Here is a 14,845-nt window from a genome sequence, read left to right as displayed (position 1 = left end):
TAGAGTATAACGCATGCTCGGAAAAACTGGAATGACAAACTGAGGTATTTAGCTTTATTTTCAGAGAAGGGCACTGAAGAACAAGGTCTTGGTAGGTACTGTCTATTTGCACCACTTGCCTTTACATGAAACCATTTAAGTGTTGCTCCTTGATCCGAAACCCGTTCATTTCTTGCTCATGTTTAGGTGATATGATTAATGAGTTTGCAGATGGGCGAGAATTCTGATACCAACTGAAATAAGAAACTGAATACTACAGTTTGCACAAGAAAAGCAAGCCTGAACAGCGACGTCGGTTATAAGAGCAACATTTTTCAAAGTATCGATTAAGAAGTCAAACCAAGCAAATTGTGATTAATTTCTTTTTCAGACGCGATTAGTTAGTCATGCAAAGCAAATTGTTGTAAAATCTTATATCTCGAAGGTGAATTGATAGTTCGTAGAGGAAAAAAAACAGAAAATTTGGATTTAATATTTTTAAGTGTAAGGAATCCAAAGGAACTTTACCAAGTAGAAGTTTCTTAAGCTTTTGAAGGAAGCTTCCAAAAGTGAAATATGCGTTGTCACCTACATAATGAAACTAAATTTTCCAAAAATGAGAAGATACGGAGAGTTTTGATAGTCCTATTTAGCAGGGAAAAAAGTTTTCTTATCACGATAAATTTTTCAAAGCACCAAGCGCTTGTCATACCCAGTACACATCTGATCTGCAATGCTGATATTTAGACTTGAAACCGATTGCCCGCATAATACGGGCTCGGGTTTGTGTACGATTCGATGAAGCTTTAAGTTAAAACTAGCTTCTTAAAAAATCCAATTATAGATTTTAGTGGGCAGTTGAGTATTTTGTAATTTTTTTTGTGTTTTCCTTTTTGTAAACAAGGTACTAGTGTCGACGATTTCTCAGCAGATTGACTGGCCCTCTCGTTTACTCTGTTAAGAAGATTTTGTAGTTATACTTACTTGAAATCATGATACGGGCCAAGCATTCACATGATTTGATGAAGCAAAGGCACTTAATTTTTGTTTAAAAAGTTTATCTTAGGACTGAACAAGTTGAGTCTGAGGGGGACATCACTTACAATCTAAGAAGAAAAATTTCAACAGAGCTGTCTTAGATTGAGGTATTATACATAATTTTTGTCTAAGCTGCTCTATTACACCGCTTTCTCTTTTTCTATTTAATCGATAAGATTTTCACGCTTACAGTGTTTTCAATATAAGGCAGTTTTTTTTTTTTTTTTTTACAGAAGTCGTCCCATTTTCCCTTGAGGATTTGTTGGATTGTTTTTTCTTTCTTCAAGCATTCATCACCTCGATTTTCTTCACCAATCCGTCTCCGATTGTTTGAAAGTCAGACAAGATGGCTGATATACTCGGTATGACCCAGCTTGGGACTTGCTTCGACTGAAAGAAAAGAAAAATGTAATGTTGCTGGCTCTACGAACGGGAAATATCAAGCTAATCCTGTGTCTGATTGGCTACCCTGTCAGGCACGATACAAATATACCTCCACACCTCCCTCCCATACGAGTCGCGCAATACTAAAAGTTCATTTGAAACTTGAAAGTACTGGTTAACCTGTGCAGTCCATTGGATCTTGTCGCGGACTTTGCAAACAACACTGATGAGTACGTTTTCGTACCGTCCAAAAAGTGGAATTTACATTTGGCTAAATCTATCATGAGCTATACAACCAATTACAAATTTCCAGCTTTTGAACAATCCAATTGGGAGAGAAATGACAGGTTTTAAAATTTCAGGATAAAGCAATTCTATCATATTTTGATGGTCAAAGTTGTCATTCCTCATAGCCTCTTCGGACGAAGACAAGACAATTTACATTTAAATATGTTTAAAAGTTAGTTTACTTCGCTCAGAGTAGTTTGAAATGGTTGTTCGAGCGGCTTACAGTAGAGTCAAATAGTGTCCACAGAGTGATGTCTGAAGGAAATTTACATCCTTTTCAATCGGTGTTCAGTGTAACGCAATTATATGTTTTCAGTTAACTTTCGCGATGCGCAACCAACCTTTGCACTCTTTTGAGGAATGGTTAATGGCATCTTGTACTGCACGTGTAGAACCTGTTGAGACGAAATAACAGCCCGATTAGATTATAAAAAAATAACAAAGAAGACAAACTCCGACAAAATATGAGGGGACTGCACCTTAAACTGAGCTGGTACAAAGCTGTAGGGTTTCCACAAAACTCCAATAATGTCCCCACCATAAACATCGTGAAAGAACACCGCGACTTCGGAAAACGCCTCCTGAAAAAAAAAAAAGAATTCATGAACATCTCGGATTACAATCTGGCTTTATTCGTCCTATCTAGCATCAACTTCCGCATAACGTTACAAGAGAAAATCTGTCCTAACCTTGAGTTCTTCGAGATACAAGCGCGTAGGGTCAAAGTTGACGACCGGAAGTAAAACAAGCGGACTTGATATCGAGGTGCCCTCTGTTGAATGTTTCACACGATCCAAGGCCTGGGTTCTTCGAGGGAGGAGACGATGGTGAAGATGGATGATGACGTCATAATGATCCAATGGCGGACGGAAGATTAACTGAGGAGAGAAACGCACAGAAGAAAGAAATATAAAATGATAAGTTTTCTATCGATCCAAATGCCTACGTTAAAAAAGCAAACAAACAAGTGGCTAAAGAGTTATGTCTACTTTGACAAAGTGGAAAAATTACATTTCGGACAGCCACGGTATACCGTCGTCTATCTACTGCGTCCAACAAAGGGACGGGTGGGTGCGGTACTCTTTTGTTCACATTCTACATCACTGCTGACTGAATTAACTATATTTTTGTGTACTAAGAGCAAACTTAATGTGATTCCGTCGTACCTTGAAATCTGTTGTTTGAAGAGCACACGTTTTAATTTGATGTTCCAAGACTGAGTGCGACTCTCTCGCCAGCAAGGAAAGTCTATTAACAATCTGTGGTACGGGAAAAAAAGATTAATATAAAGCGCAAATATTGAATTCAACTATAATACAACGAGCTATATGCATATGGCTGACAACAGAACCTGTTTGGAGGGTTTGTCCTTTGTCCACAAAGAAGTAAATTTGTCTCTAGGAGTAGAAATAAATATCGCTGGAAGCCGCGCTCTGTTATTTGAAAACTTGGAAGTTATTTCCTGGTATTCTTCAGCTACGAAATAAAAAAGAGACACTTTCAGAGTCAGAAGCGTGGGACAGAGGAAATATATCAAAAATTACTGTGTCAATCACGAGGTTTCAATCCTCAGACCTTCTGATTCCACTGTTGCGCGGTGAAACGCACAGTAACAACAGGGCCACAGAGGGCTTGATGGTGGCCTGTTATGTGACAGCCTTCCCGCAGAGTGTAAGGATTAGAAATCAGCGGTAATAGGGAAAGAAACATGCTACATTTTGCTCTGGGTTGTCAAATATAGAAAAAAGCTAATAGAGAGGTCATGTGAATATTTTCAACGTATGCAGAATAACCATTTTATCATTTTACTGCAAATACATCCTTTATCCAAAATACGGTACAAAAATAGCGCCTTGACATGACATTTTTCTGGCGCAATTCCTTCACTATAACTGAAGAAGATTGGTCGAGAAAACTTGCACCAAATTCTAAACCAATCAGATGCAGAACCAAATTAAGTCTTGACTTGGTCATTCGAGATTACCCGCGCTTCGGAAGGTAGCTTGTTTTTACTCAAAGTTCTCAGTGGCTCCCTGTCATATTTTCCTTTGTTCTGATAGGCTGTCGTTATTGCTTTGGTTTTAATCTTGGGAAACTTAATCGAAAGTGTTCTAATGACTCACCAGAAATGTCATTATTGAAATTTAGAACTATCGGCGTTGTTTGCCAATCGGTCGAAGACAGCAGATGAAGAAATCGAAGAAATCCAATGAAGGGAGATCTGAGGAAAGAGAAGATTAATCAGTTTAAACGCTTTTCTTTTCTCATGCGTTCTGAGATGGAATCTTGCATAAGACTAAAAAGACGAATCGTCAAGATCTGAAAAAGAACTCGACATGTGACATGAAAGTAACGTTAGGGTTCGATTATCACTGTTTTCAACATTCTTTTGCAAAAATTCTTCACTTGTAACTAAAAGTTCCACATGTTTATAAAAGTTCGGAAACCTGTAAACATAAACTCGTGGCTTACCTGGGAGGAGCGAAGGGGGCTGGGGAGAGGAACAGAGAGGCAACCAATAGCTCGATACACTCTTCAGTCATATGATCACACAACAGTTGAGCCGACAACCAGCGTTTTGCCAAACGTACAGTTCCACTATATCCACTAAACTGCTGTTGTATCCTGTGGGAAGCAAAAACGATAATTTGTGCTTGAACACGTTCTCGACTCTGATGATAACTTAGACAAAGGGTTTTGAAACGTCAATCACTGTCAGTCACTGTCAGTCACAACTACTGACGACACTCCTTCTCAGGACTATTATCGCCTAGACGATCAGGCTACTCGCTTGGTGAATACATTTCTTTTGTGCTGGTTATGTGATGCATGTTGCTTAGCAGTTCCCCACTTCCAATATGTTAAACAAAAAGCTGTGACACGTTCCTCTAAATAACGGGCTCTGGAACTCGTACACTGCAAGGCTCCATTCCTACAAAGCACAATAGTGTGAACGAAAAAACGGGGTTGAAGCATTTTTCCCGCGTTTCACACCGGTTGCACTTTTTTCCCGCGCATTACCCAGGATGCACCTTACAGTGCTTGAAACCAGTTGCCTTTTGTACCTTGTTGGGCTGAACACCAGTTGTGTTTTCCAGCCCTTGACTTGACACCCTTGACACCAACATGAGGCACTTGCAACTTGTTCAATGCTCTCTGTAACTTAGTGTTTACATGAGAGAAGAGAATTTCACTTTCGTGCTTTAGATACTCTATTAAAAGTTTAGTTACCGGCTTTCCTTGTATTTCCTCTGACATAATTGATTCTAGTCTCAATTAATTTTAATCACCTAAGATTGACTACAGTTATCCTTGTCACTTCGTTTTTTCTGACCTACCCATGAAGAGTACTTGTCAATAATGGTAGATGTGTTAATTCACGTTCTAGTTCTTTAGCTTTCTTCTCGTGATCTGTTTTTGACTCCTGAGAGATATCGCTTTTTTGGAGCAACACCATTTCACGGTAGTGCATGATCTTTACTCTGAACACAAAACCATCCTGTAGAACAGCCACCAAGAACAAGTATACGATTAAATCACGCTACTAACAATGCTACCTGTGTTTCAGTTAATGTAGGTGTAGTTTAAACGAAATACTCAATGAAATAAAGTAACAGGCCATGCGGTAGTAAAAAGCGTCAAAACTCAAATCCAGGAAATTCAACTCAAGTCACCGACCTTCAGTACGTCTAAATGATGACGTGAAGCGGCAGTAACGAGTGAACATTTGCTCTTCAGTAACTCGGCAAGTCTTATGTGGAATGCCGCTTTGATGTGTTGAATGGCGGTCAAGTCATCCGGCCATTTTCCACTCGTTTCAAACTGCAAGACAACTAAGAGAGAAATGACTTTAGATTATTTCACGTGCCTTCCAAAGTGGTCCGATAGTTTAAATACTTCTCATACGGACATTCAAAAACAAAATATTCGTATGAAACTCGTCAATCGCAAACAGGAATGCACTAAATTGTATTCAAAATCCGTAAGTTCAGCCTAAGATCTTTCCCAGCCTAAAACTTCTCGAGAAGTTCCCTAACCGGTTTCGCGTTACGTTAGCTTCGCTGTGCTTTGAGTTGGTATCCATCACACTGTTGGCTCTTACACAAATATGAAGGTTGTGTGAAATGTGCTGGTTCAACACGTTTATATCCGAGTGTTTTCATGCGCTTATATATGTCAAAATATATGCACCTTGCACAAGAAACGATATTAATTACCTTCCATAGCTGGACACCAAGAGGTGTTCTTTAGTTCAGACGGCAGTGAAACATTGTCTGCCAGGTTTTCCTTGCCAGGCTGCGGTTTGACTTTGCTATTTTTAAAGCAAGCTCTTGGTGGAAAAACCTTAAAGTACGTGTAAAGAAACATAAGAATATACTTATTTTCAACTCTTTTCCTATCAGAAGAGACGATCAAGTGATTTCTCCTTACAGTTTACAAACATCTTTTTACCAAAAAGGTGACGAGAAAAGAGAAAACATCAGTCGAAGGGTGGTATGTTGAATACCGCAAAATTATCTACGCTCGTTTAAAAAGAAAGGAATGGTTGCTATGGGAGAGGATTGTTAATCAGTTGCGATAAAATTCGGAGCAAATACATGTTTGGTGCTCGTAAATTTTGTCCACGAAGACATACGGATTTTGTGCAATACTGGAAAAAACGGTTGCCATTAACCTCGATTACAGCACTTGAGCTCTGATCGCAAAGTTATTCCAAAGTTGGTAATTTTTGTGCTTAATTATCGGATAGATTTTGAAAATGTGATCATCTGACCCGTATGGCTTCGCACGCGGTGTGCAGAAATAAAGGAATAAAGAGAAAGAAAGGCTGCCGCACAGACTCAATTGCGTCGGTGGGCAAGAGTGGAAAACTCTTAGCTCTTCCTACCGAGCGTGGCAAAGACTGCATTATTTTTTATGCGGTCTTTTTGTTCAGTTAATAAGCAGATATTTAACAATTATTCCACGAGCGCGCGTTGGGTATGAGATGATAGATAGCCAACTCGGCGCTACGCGCCTCGTTGGCTATAATCATCTTATATCCAACAAGTGCGAGTGGAATAATTGTTTTTATTAAAAACGTTCCATTAAATTATTAAATTTTATTCAATTTTTAGCTCTCTTTAAATTTTAAGCTGACACGTACGCTTACCATATTTGTAGTATATGGTATATTGACTGATATACCATAATGGCTAAGCCAGTAAAAAGTCTTGAATTGCATTATCCAATGATCTAGTTTTCAATAATGAACAGTTATTCCAAGAGCGCGTGTTGGATATGAGATGATAGATAGCCAACGAGGCACGTAGCGCCGAGTTGGCTATAATCATCTCATATCCAAAAAACGCGAGTGGAATAATTGTTTTATTAAAGACGGTAAATTAAGTTATTAAATTTTATTCTTTTTCTAAGCTCCCTTTTAATTTTAAGTTGGCTAAGCCGATTAAAAGTCTTGAATTGCTTTATCCAATGATCAAGTTTTTAATAATCATAGATATTCTAGAAGTTGAATAGTACCTCTGCTCCCCTAAACACCGGGCTTATTCCCTGCAACGAGCTCACACTAAGTGGCAGCTCCAACGCTCGGATCTGTTTACACAAGGTGTTATAAACTTGATTCACTCTCTCTGCATCCTCCTCGCCTGTTCCACTGTTAGCAGATTCAGCACGAGTCTGCAGTACGCAGTCCAACTGACTCGCAACGTACGTGAACGACGAAGTGTCGACATCTCCGTGCCTAAAATTAAATAATTGTTTACGTTGTTGCTTATACCCAGTTTCAAGGCTGAATATCAACCAAGTAATACGAATGGGGGGTAGGGGGGGGAGTGAAAGGGGGAGGAGAGGAACTCATAAGATCCATTAGTTTTCTTTTTTTTTTCTCCAACCTCCCTCGCAGACCTTTTTCCCTCTTCTTCTGGCAACATACATCACTGCTCATAAGAATTGCCAAGAGAGTCGGAATCCAGTCGATACAATTTTCAGCCATTATTTCACACCGAGGACACAAAACGTATTGGAGTTTCAGAGGAATTAAGCTGTCTCTAATGCGATAAAAGTACCATGCTCTTCCATCAAAACTTTTTCAAAAGATTAGTTTAAAATGTGATCATCACCTTTGAATAAGGTGTTTGATAATTTTTTCACATATAGTTCGTTTTTCTGCTACACTGTTGCACGGCCATAACACCGCCTCCAGGATGGATCCATCTTTAAATCGACGCAACTCAGACTTCTCGCCCCAAAATGATCGAAAAGATGTCGCCTGGGGAAAAGAAAAACAGAAATTTCTTGCACGTCACTCACGTAGGTCTACGGTGCTGTACTGATTGACTTGAAATTATTAAGAGAACTTTACAACAATAAAACCTAACGGTTACTCGAGTTTTTGCCATGTTTTGAAAATCAACACAAGAAAAAAAAAAAAAAAAAAAAAGCATTTACAACCACTAACCTCTGCGCTGTCGGCTGGGGGTCCCGTGTCAAGTACGACATCAGAATGATCAGAGTTCAACAGCAAACCCAGAGTCAAAGCCTTCTGACCTCTGTCGGGTGGAGTCTTGCCAATTGGCCACTGTGTAGCAGGTGGTGATAAAAATATCACTTCAACTTTGTTTCAACTGAATAAACTTAATGCTCTATGTCAAGTATATATACACACAGAGACAAGTTTAAGATTAGCACTCGTATACTGGGATTTTCTCTCTTGTCTCTGATTGACTGATGCCTCTGGTTAGAAATAAGACTTAAGTTCTTAACAAGACTTTTCCAATTCTCATCTTATGTTGATGCCATGCTTACGCTGTTTACTGTCCTTAATATTGCATTAATGTCATAATACGAATTTTTGTTTGTACCTGACAAGGTGCCTGTGGCTCAAAGCACAGCATGTCTACTCTCTTTCCCAGACCCTTATCAACAAGATGAAGTAGCCAATCAGTAACAACTGGAGTCCAATCTCCAGGATGGTCGATAAGGTGACCAAGAAGGTCATCCTTCTTACAAACCACCTCCAAAGAACTAATATTTGGAATTCTGCAACAGAGACATCAGAATAAAAAGATTCACTCTTGTCCTCCATTCCTTAACATTCAGAGGGTTACAAAAAATCTGAAATCCAGTATGCCCTTTGAGATAGAAAAATCCCAATCCCCTCCTAAGCAAGGAAAGTTACACATATGTGTCACAAAGGGCAGGAAGCAACGTCACTTACTCAGGTCTGAATGATCATGATTCACTTGATAAATGGAAGATTTTTCAAGTTTCATACCTGTAGGCCAACACATCGGCTGACAGTGGGCTGACTGTTGGCCCACTGTTGACCAACCTGTTGGCCACGCATTGGCTGATGCATTGGGTGACATGTCGGTGGGATCAGATTCTTTACCTTTACCCAAAACCCTGTAACCCTGTTGCATACTCTGTTGTGTAATTTGTCTCCACGTTATAATATTCACTTTGTGAACATAATTTTGGATTCAACAATTGAACATGCATATGTGTACAAGTACGAATACTCACTGCAGATATTGATCAAATGTTTGAATAAATGGCACAGACTTCATAAAAAGAACTTCAAAGCCATCCATAAAACTGTTATCCAAATATTCCAAAGATAACCTGGCTTCAGACTGTAACTGTGGATTGAATGATAACAACCACAAATGGTTTACTGTACATTAAATTAATGACACCAATGTACAGAGAGTACCCTATACATCACATTGTTTTTCAAAACAATCTAATGTATATTTCTTGCTTTAGTTGACTGTTTCCTTACCTTTACCAAAATTAAGTACACTTTTAATTATTATACTATTTCTGTAATCAGAAGTATAGTTTGAAGAGCTACCAAAAGTATACCTGTTTCATACTTGTTCCCAACTGAAACTGGAACACCCAAAAGTATACTTGAAGTACACTTGAAAGGTACAGAAAGTTTTGCAGTGCACTCCAAGTATATATTACTTTAAACATGATCCTTAGAGAGCTATTTTTGTCTGAGAATTGTGATATTCATGTCATACTTGTTAATCATAAATAGAAATTAAATGCTAGCACTATGAGAGCAACAAAAGTTTTAAGAAGTCAATGTTCTTTTCAACGAAGCATCTTCCACTGATAGAATCCTTCTGAGAGTTTAACCATGGATTTCATTCTTTTATAAAGATGTTAACTACATTACAAGTGACTCACTCTATTGTACTGTGCCCTAGTCATTCCTGCACAAAGGTTTAGGTAACCAGATGGGTCCACAAACACCACATCAAACCCTGCATGAAAATCTGCCTTTGATGGCTGAAAAAAAAAAGAAACAAACAAAGACAAAGCTTCAATGCCTAGTTTTTGTTAAATTTTTTTCCTCTTGTCTTAATTTGTTTGAATAGGGTCTGCAATTTTACCATTTGTAATATTTGTTGCCCATTTAACATCAATAGGACATTTTTCACAGATAGCTTGTTGGGCTAATTTTGTTGCCATAGAACATCTAGTTTGTGAATGTTCATGTGACAGAGAATTCAAGTCTGAATTAACCGCCTCCCGGTTAGCTCAATGGATAGAGCACTGGACTGTAGTGCGGGAGGTCAAGGGTTTGAGCCCTGGTCGGACCAACACTCAAGGTCTTAAAATAATTGAGAAGAATTTGCTACCTTTCTACAACATCAAGAAATGGTTAGATATTCTAGTCTTCTCAGATGGGGACGAATAAATGGAGGTCCCGTCTCCTGCAGGGTTGGGCCAGGAGACGTTAATTTCTCACACACGAGATTACTGTGTGATGGATGTCCTCCCCTGGGTGGGATGGGTGGGTTAGGACAGCAGGTCCACATCAGCTATTACAGCTGCCAAATTAATCAACCTGCTTAAACAAATAAATGAACTTCAACTTCAACATCTTACCACATTACTGTCATCACTGTCTTCCCTGGTCATTGTTATTCCTTCTTTTGTCAAATCATTTGACACTGAAAATAAAAGTGAGACCAATACTTAGTAAATAATAATAATTGTCCAGTGAATAATAAAAAATTAAATGCAGCAATCCATAGAGAGAGATTTTCTTTTGAATACTTACCAAGGAACTGTAGGAAAACTCTAAGGATCTGATATGAACTCATCTGCTTGTTGATTTTCTTGATAAGTAGTAAATGAGAGATGAACATAGACACTAAAAATCCGCTGCAGCAACCCTGGCCCTGTGTGAAGAAATTACAACTGACAGTTACTACGATCACCAGTTGAGTGAGATGAGGATACAATTGGTGACCAGGTTTCGCCCATAAAATTAAAGTGTTGTCACAGGCAACCTTCCTTACCTCCCTCAGAAAATACCTGAATGTCAGTAATGGTGCATCTCCAACTGTCAAACATGAGAGTCATCAAATGACAAGTTGTCACTGTGGAAACAGGGCCATTTGCCCGAGTCAACAACACAATACTCAAAGGCTCAAATATGTTTGCTAAACCTCCATTGTGCCTCTCTCTCATGGAAGTCACAGTTACTGTTAGTAGCAAAGAGTGATAGTGGTGATGCCAAAACCTTATCAAGTTCCCGCTGATGCAACCAAACTTTGATGAGAGCCACAGCATCTTTCATTCCTGGAAAATCCGCGATGCATTTGTACAAGTGGTGAAGGTGATGTTCCAGGAACATGTCTGACAATACTGATGCGTTGTAATGAGGGGTTGGCAGCCCTGTGTCTAATAATATTGAAAAGGAAAACCAATAAGTGAAGCGAGTCAAAAATTCTGAAATGCATCGCCCATAGATATAGCTAGTCACTAAGAGTGACTAGCACCCCTGAATCACAAATTAAGGTCAAGACCTAGAATAAAGGAGAAGATCACCAACTGAAAAAGCTCTTGATTGTTAAACAATTTCTTTCCAGCTCTTTGGGATATATAACCCAGTAGTTTTATTCCTTTAACTCCTATGAGTGACCAAGACAGAATTTCTCCTTACAATATCAATACAATATCAAGCAGACAAGTAATAAGAATAAGGAAAAAAGAAAAATCAGGGGATTATCAGATGATCCAATACCAAATTCTCCAAACTATCATCATAAGAATTGTATGCAGACAGTAAGGAGAATTGCTGATGAGATCTTGGGAGTGAAAGGTTTAACTCACCATCCATGTCATCAGCCATACCCTCCTCTCCTGTGAACCAACGCCGTTTAACATTGTTCCTGATTGGAGAAAGCCTCTGAGGTTTGAAAGTGCCTTCTGATAAAGAGGGATGCAATCTGATGACAAACTGTTTGCCAGCTTTGCCTACACAAAAAAAGAAGAATCCATCATAAGTTATTTACCTGAGTATCAAAACAGGAGTAAAGCTTCTTAAGATCTTCAAACCATTTCAATTGTTTTTTTTTTTCAATTTTTCTAGTATCTATTACTGTGCCAAAATCTGAAACTCAGGGAAAAACACAATTAACTGATACAAAACTTTCAAATACCAATGAAAGAAAAATTCAAACCACAATTATAATTTATCTTGACAACTACATGGAAAGAATAAACCTCTGATTGTTTCTTTGCAGGTCTTTTTTTTTCTTTTTTTACTACATGTACCTTAAGACAAAACAAACAGCTCAGAAGACAGTGTAAACCAGCTCAAAAACTCGATACTCAACAGAATCCACATGTACTTCACACCATAATGAAACCCTTGTAACAACCCTTCTTTTCAGGTAGAGCACCCTCACCTTCTGGTTTAAGCACAAGGATTGGCCTTAATACCTCTCCACTCATATAACTGAACTGGACACTCTCAAATAGAGAGGTGTTCGTTAAATGTGATGCAATGATGGACAGGTAAAAAGCTCGCTTGTGATGATATCGGAGATTTAGGTGGTCCTTATGTTGAAAGCACTCCTAAAATATAACAAAATGATTAATTTGTTAAAAATGTGTGTCAGAGTTGCAAGCAAATATAGTGGTTCTCCCCTAGAGTAAGAGTTTCTCTTTAGTTAGTAGCAGTTAAACAATATTTAAAAAGTATGTTACCTTTGGCATTTCAACAGCTACATCCACATTCAAGTTTGGTTTTGTTACTGTACCAAGAAGGTAACTCCCCACAACTTTCACACTTACTGGTCTTCTAAAGCAGAACTTTCCTTTCACAGGTGAAAGACTGGGTGGAAGAGGAAATTTGACTTCTTTGGGAAGCCATGAGTGATCTTCAATCTATGAGGAAAAATATTGAGCTGATTAGAAGTACAATGTATAGCAGCATACAGTTTGTTTGAAATTGGTGAGTCAAGTGCCATTTACTCCACTGAGTCTCCCCCCCCCCTTCCAAAGATCTTATTAGTATTCCCCCTTATAACATACAACTCTTATTATGATGGTTCAACAAATTTAGGATTCGATCAACTAATTCATATTTTTTCTTTATTCTCATCACTTGATTGCTTGATATTGTACTCATATAGTAAGGAGAAATTCTCTCTTGGTCACTCAAGGGAGTTAAAGGTTAATTAAATTGGTCTTTAACCAGAAATTCATACATGTACATGTTAGTGTTTCAATGACCGGCCAATGCAGTTTTGTTCAAACTCCAGCTTAAAGACTTACCTCATGTATTGTCTCTTCATCAGGTAATGACAGTAAAAGAGTATTCAGTTCATGTAGGACTTCATCAAGAGCTTTATTCCTCTCTTTCTTTGGTTGCACTTCAGCAAGAAGTTCAGTTATCTTAAAAATAATTGATTGTGATGAACTGTTGATAGCTGGTATAGATTGATTATTGTACAGAATATAATGTTGCACATGCAGATCATTTCATTCCACAAATAGATAAACAGGTTCTAAAATTATGGAGATATACTGATATATCATCCAAGTCAAAAGGCTTCAGTAACCTTTTTTTAACAAATTAGTACTGGTAACTGGTGGTGAATTTGCAATAGATGGCTGTTTCTGAAAGAGAAGCCATAAAAATCTACAAAAATCCTGACAACACCAAACAGAGGCAGAAAGCCTCATGAGTCTGTGAGTAGTGGTAGACTAACAGTAACCAACTTGCACCCCTTATTTCCCAAGATCTGATTGTTAATTCTCCCCTCTAGCTACTACACATTTCCTTGTAAATTAGCTATGAAAATTTAGTGTTAGATCAGGATAATGACTTCTTTTTGATAAGTTTGAGTACTCTCATTGCCCGTGTGCTGGATAATGAATGGATAGTAGAAGAAGAAGTTTCATGTTAATCAATTCTGGGAGTTAAACCCCACCAGTTCTTCTGTTGGTTTTGGATGGCCATATGATGTACTGACACAGATAAGAGCTGGTTCAGGTGATGATAACATTTGACTGATGCTACAACTTGATGAAAAACCTACTATTCCAAAATGTATTCCCAATTCAAATATAATAGGGAAAATCTTGATTGTAAAGCACAAACCTGCATACGGAAGAGACTGGACTTGAAAAGATTTTCAGTTTCCTTGAGGGCAGTGATTTCCTCGCTAGTGGGTGGTCGGTACAGACTGTCTTTGTAATTTGTTGTTTTGGAATTATTTTCTTCTCCATTTTCAAATACAGCTTTCTAAAACGTAATGAGCAGTCATAGAATCATTGATCACGAGGGTATCCCAGAAAAGAGAATAGCTGAGCTCTCATGAACGTTAAATATATATTAAAAGATTTGTATATTAGCTGATATCTGAAATCTGCAAACTCATCTGACCATAATATGCCACAGCTCTCCTTTTTGCAACAGCCAGGTTCACGGGTAACCACTGAGATCCACCTTGTCTATGGACATTCCATAGACGAAGCAGGTGTTGGTAAAACTGATAAATGGTGCAAGCGTGATGTTGTAACAAGTGCATTCAGCTGTGTTGTTGTTTACCATCAACTACAACTCACATATACATACATTCTTTCGGGTCCTTTCTTACCTTTTTAGATAAATTATTAACTGCTAAAGAGTTTTCTGTAGCCTGCACTCTACGTTTCATTATGGTGGATATAATGTTTCGCGATAAGATTTCGCAAAACAAAATACACCTTCGAAAATCTTTCTTTGCTCAGTTCGCCATGCTCTCCACGTGGGTCAAATTTCTCATCAGGGAGGGCTCATACGGGAAGAAATTTGTACTGATACCGCTAGATCAGCGGTGTAAATTTAACAAGTGCGTTA

At 38.3% G+C, this 14,845-nt stretch overlaps 1 protein-coding gene across 2 annotated transcripts; it reads right to left on the bottom strand.

The window, feature by feature from the left end:
- Positions 1-40: 40 nt before the first annotated feature.
- On the bottom strand, positions 41-14,772 carry LOC111321742 (nucleolar protein 6). Of its 2 annotated transcripts, none has more exons than XM_088757528.1 (26): positions 14,604-14,772; positions 14,105-14,248; positions 13,276-13,395; positions 12,706-12,885; positions 12,405-12,573; positions 11,827-11,970; positions 11,234-11,394; positions 10,769-10,889; positions 10,594-10,658; positions 9,889-9,990; positions 9,214-9,329; positions 8,550-8,727; positions 8,147-8,266; positions 7,809-7,957; positions 7,210-7,429; positions 5,907-6,033; positions 5,368-5,522; positions 5,028-5,188; positions 4,162-4,314; positions 3,813-3,910; positions 3,041-3,165; positions 2,856-2,948; positions 2,379-2,567; positions 2,169-2,267; positions 2,031-2,084; positions 41-1,407 (listed from the first exon to the last, which is right to left on the bottom strand). In XM_088757528.1, the coding sequence occupies exons 1-26, from the start codon at positions 14,661-14,663 to the stop codon at positions 1,300-1,302; spliced, it is 3,411 nt and encodes a 1,136-aa protein (XP_088613654.1). In that variant the 5' UTR covers positions 14,664-14,772; the 3' UTR covers positions 41-1,299. The 2 variants fall into 2 exon arrangements, with proteins under 2 accessions (XP_088613654.1, XP_022780443.2); XM_022924708.2 differs by having other exon boundaries at positions 2,169-2,270; positions 14,604-14,771.
- Between the last annotated feature and the right edge of the window lie 73 nt (positions 14,773-14,845).

Source organism: Stylophora pistillata, chromosome 4, assembly GCF_964205215.1.
Source record: "Stylophora pistillata chromosome 4, jaStyPist1.2, whole genome shotgun sequence".
NCBI classification, from domain to species: domain Eukaryota; kingdom Metazoa; phylum Cnidaria; class Anthozoa; order Scleractinia; family Pocilloporidae; genus Stylophora; species Stylophora pistillata.
This window is presented reverse-complemented; position numbering and strand designations above follow the sequence as displayed.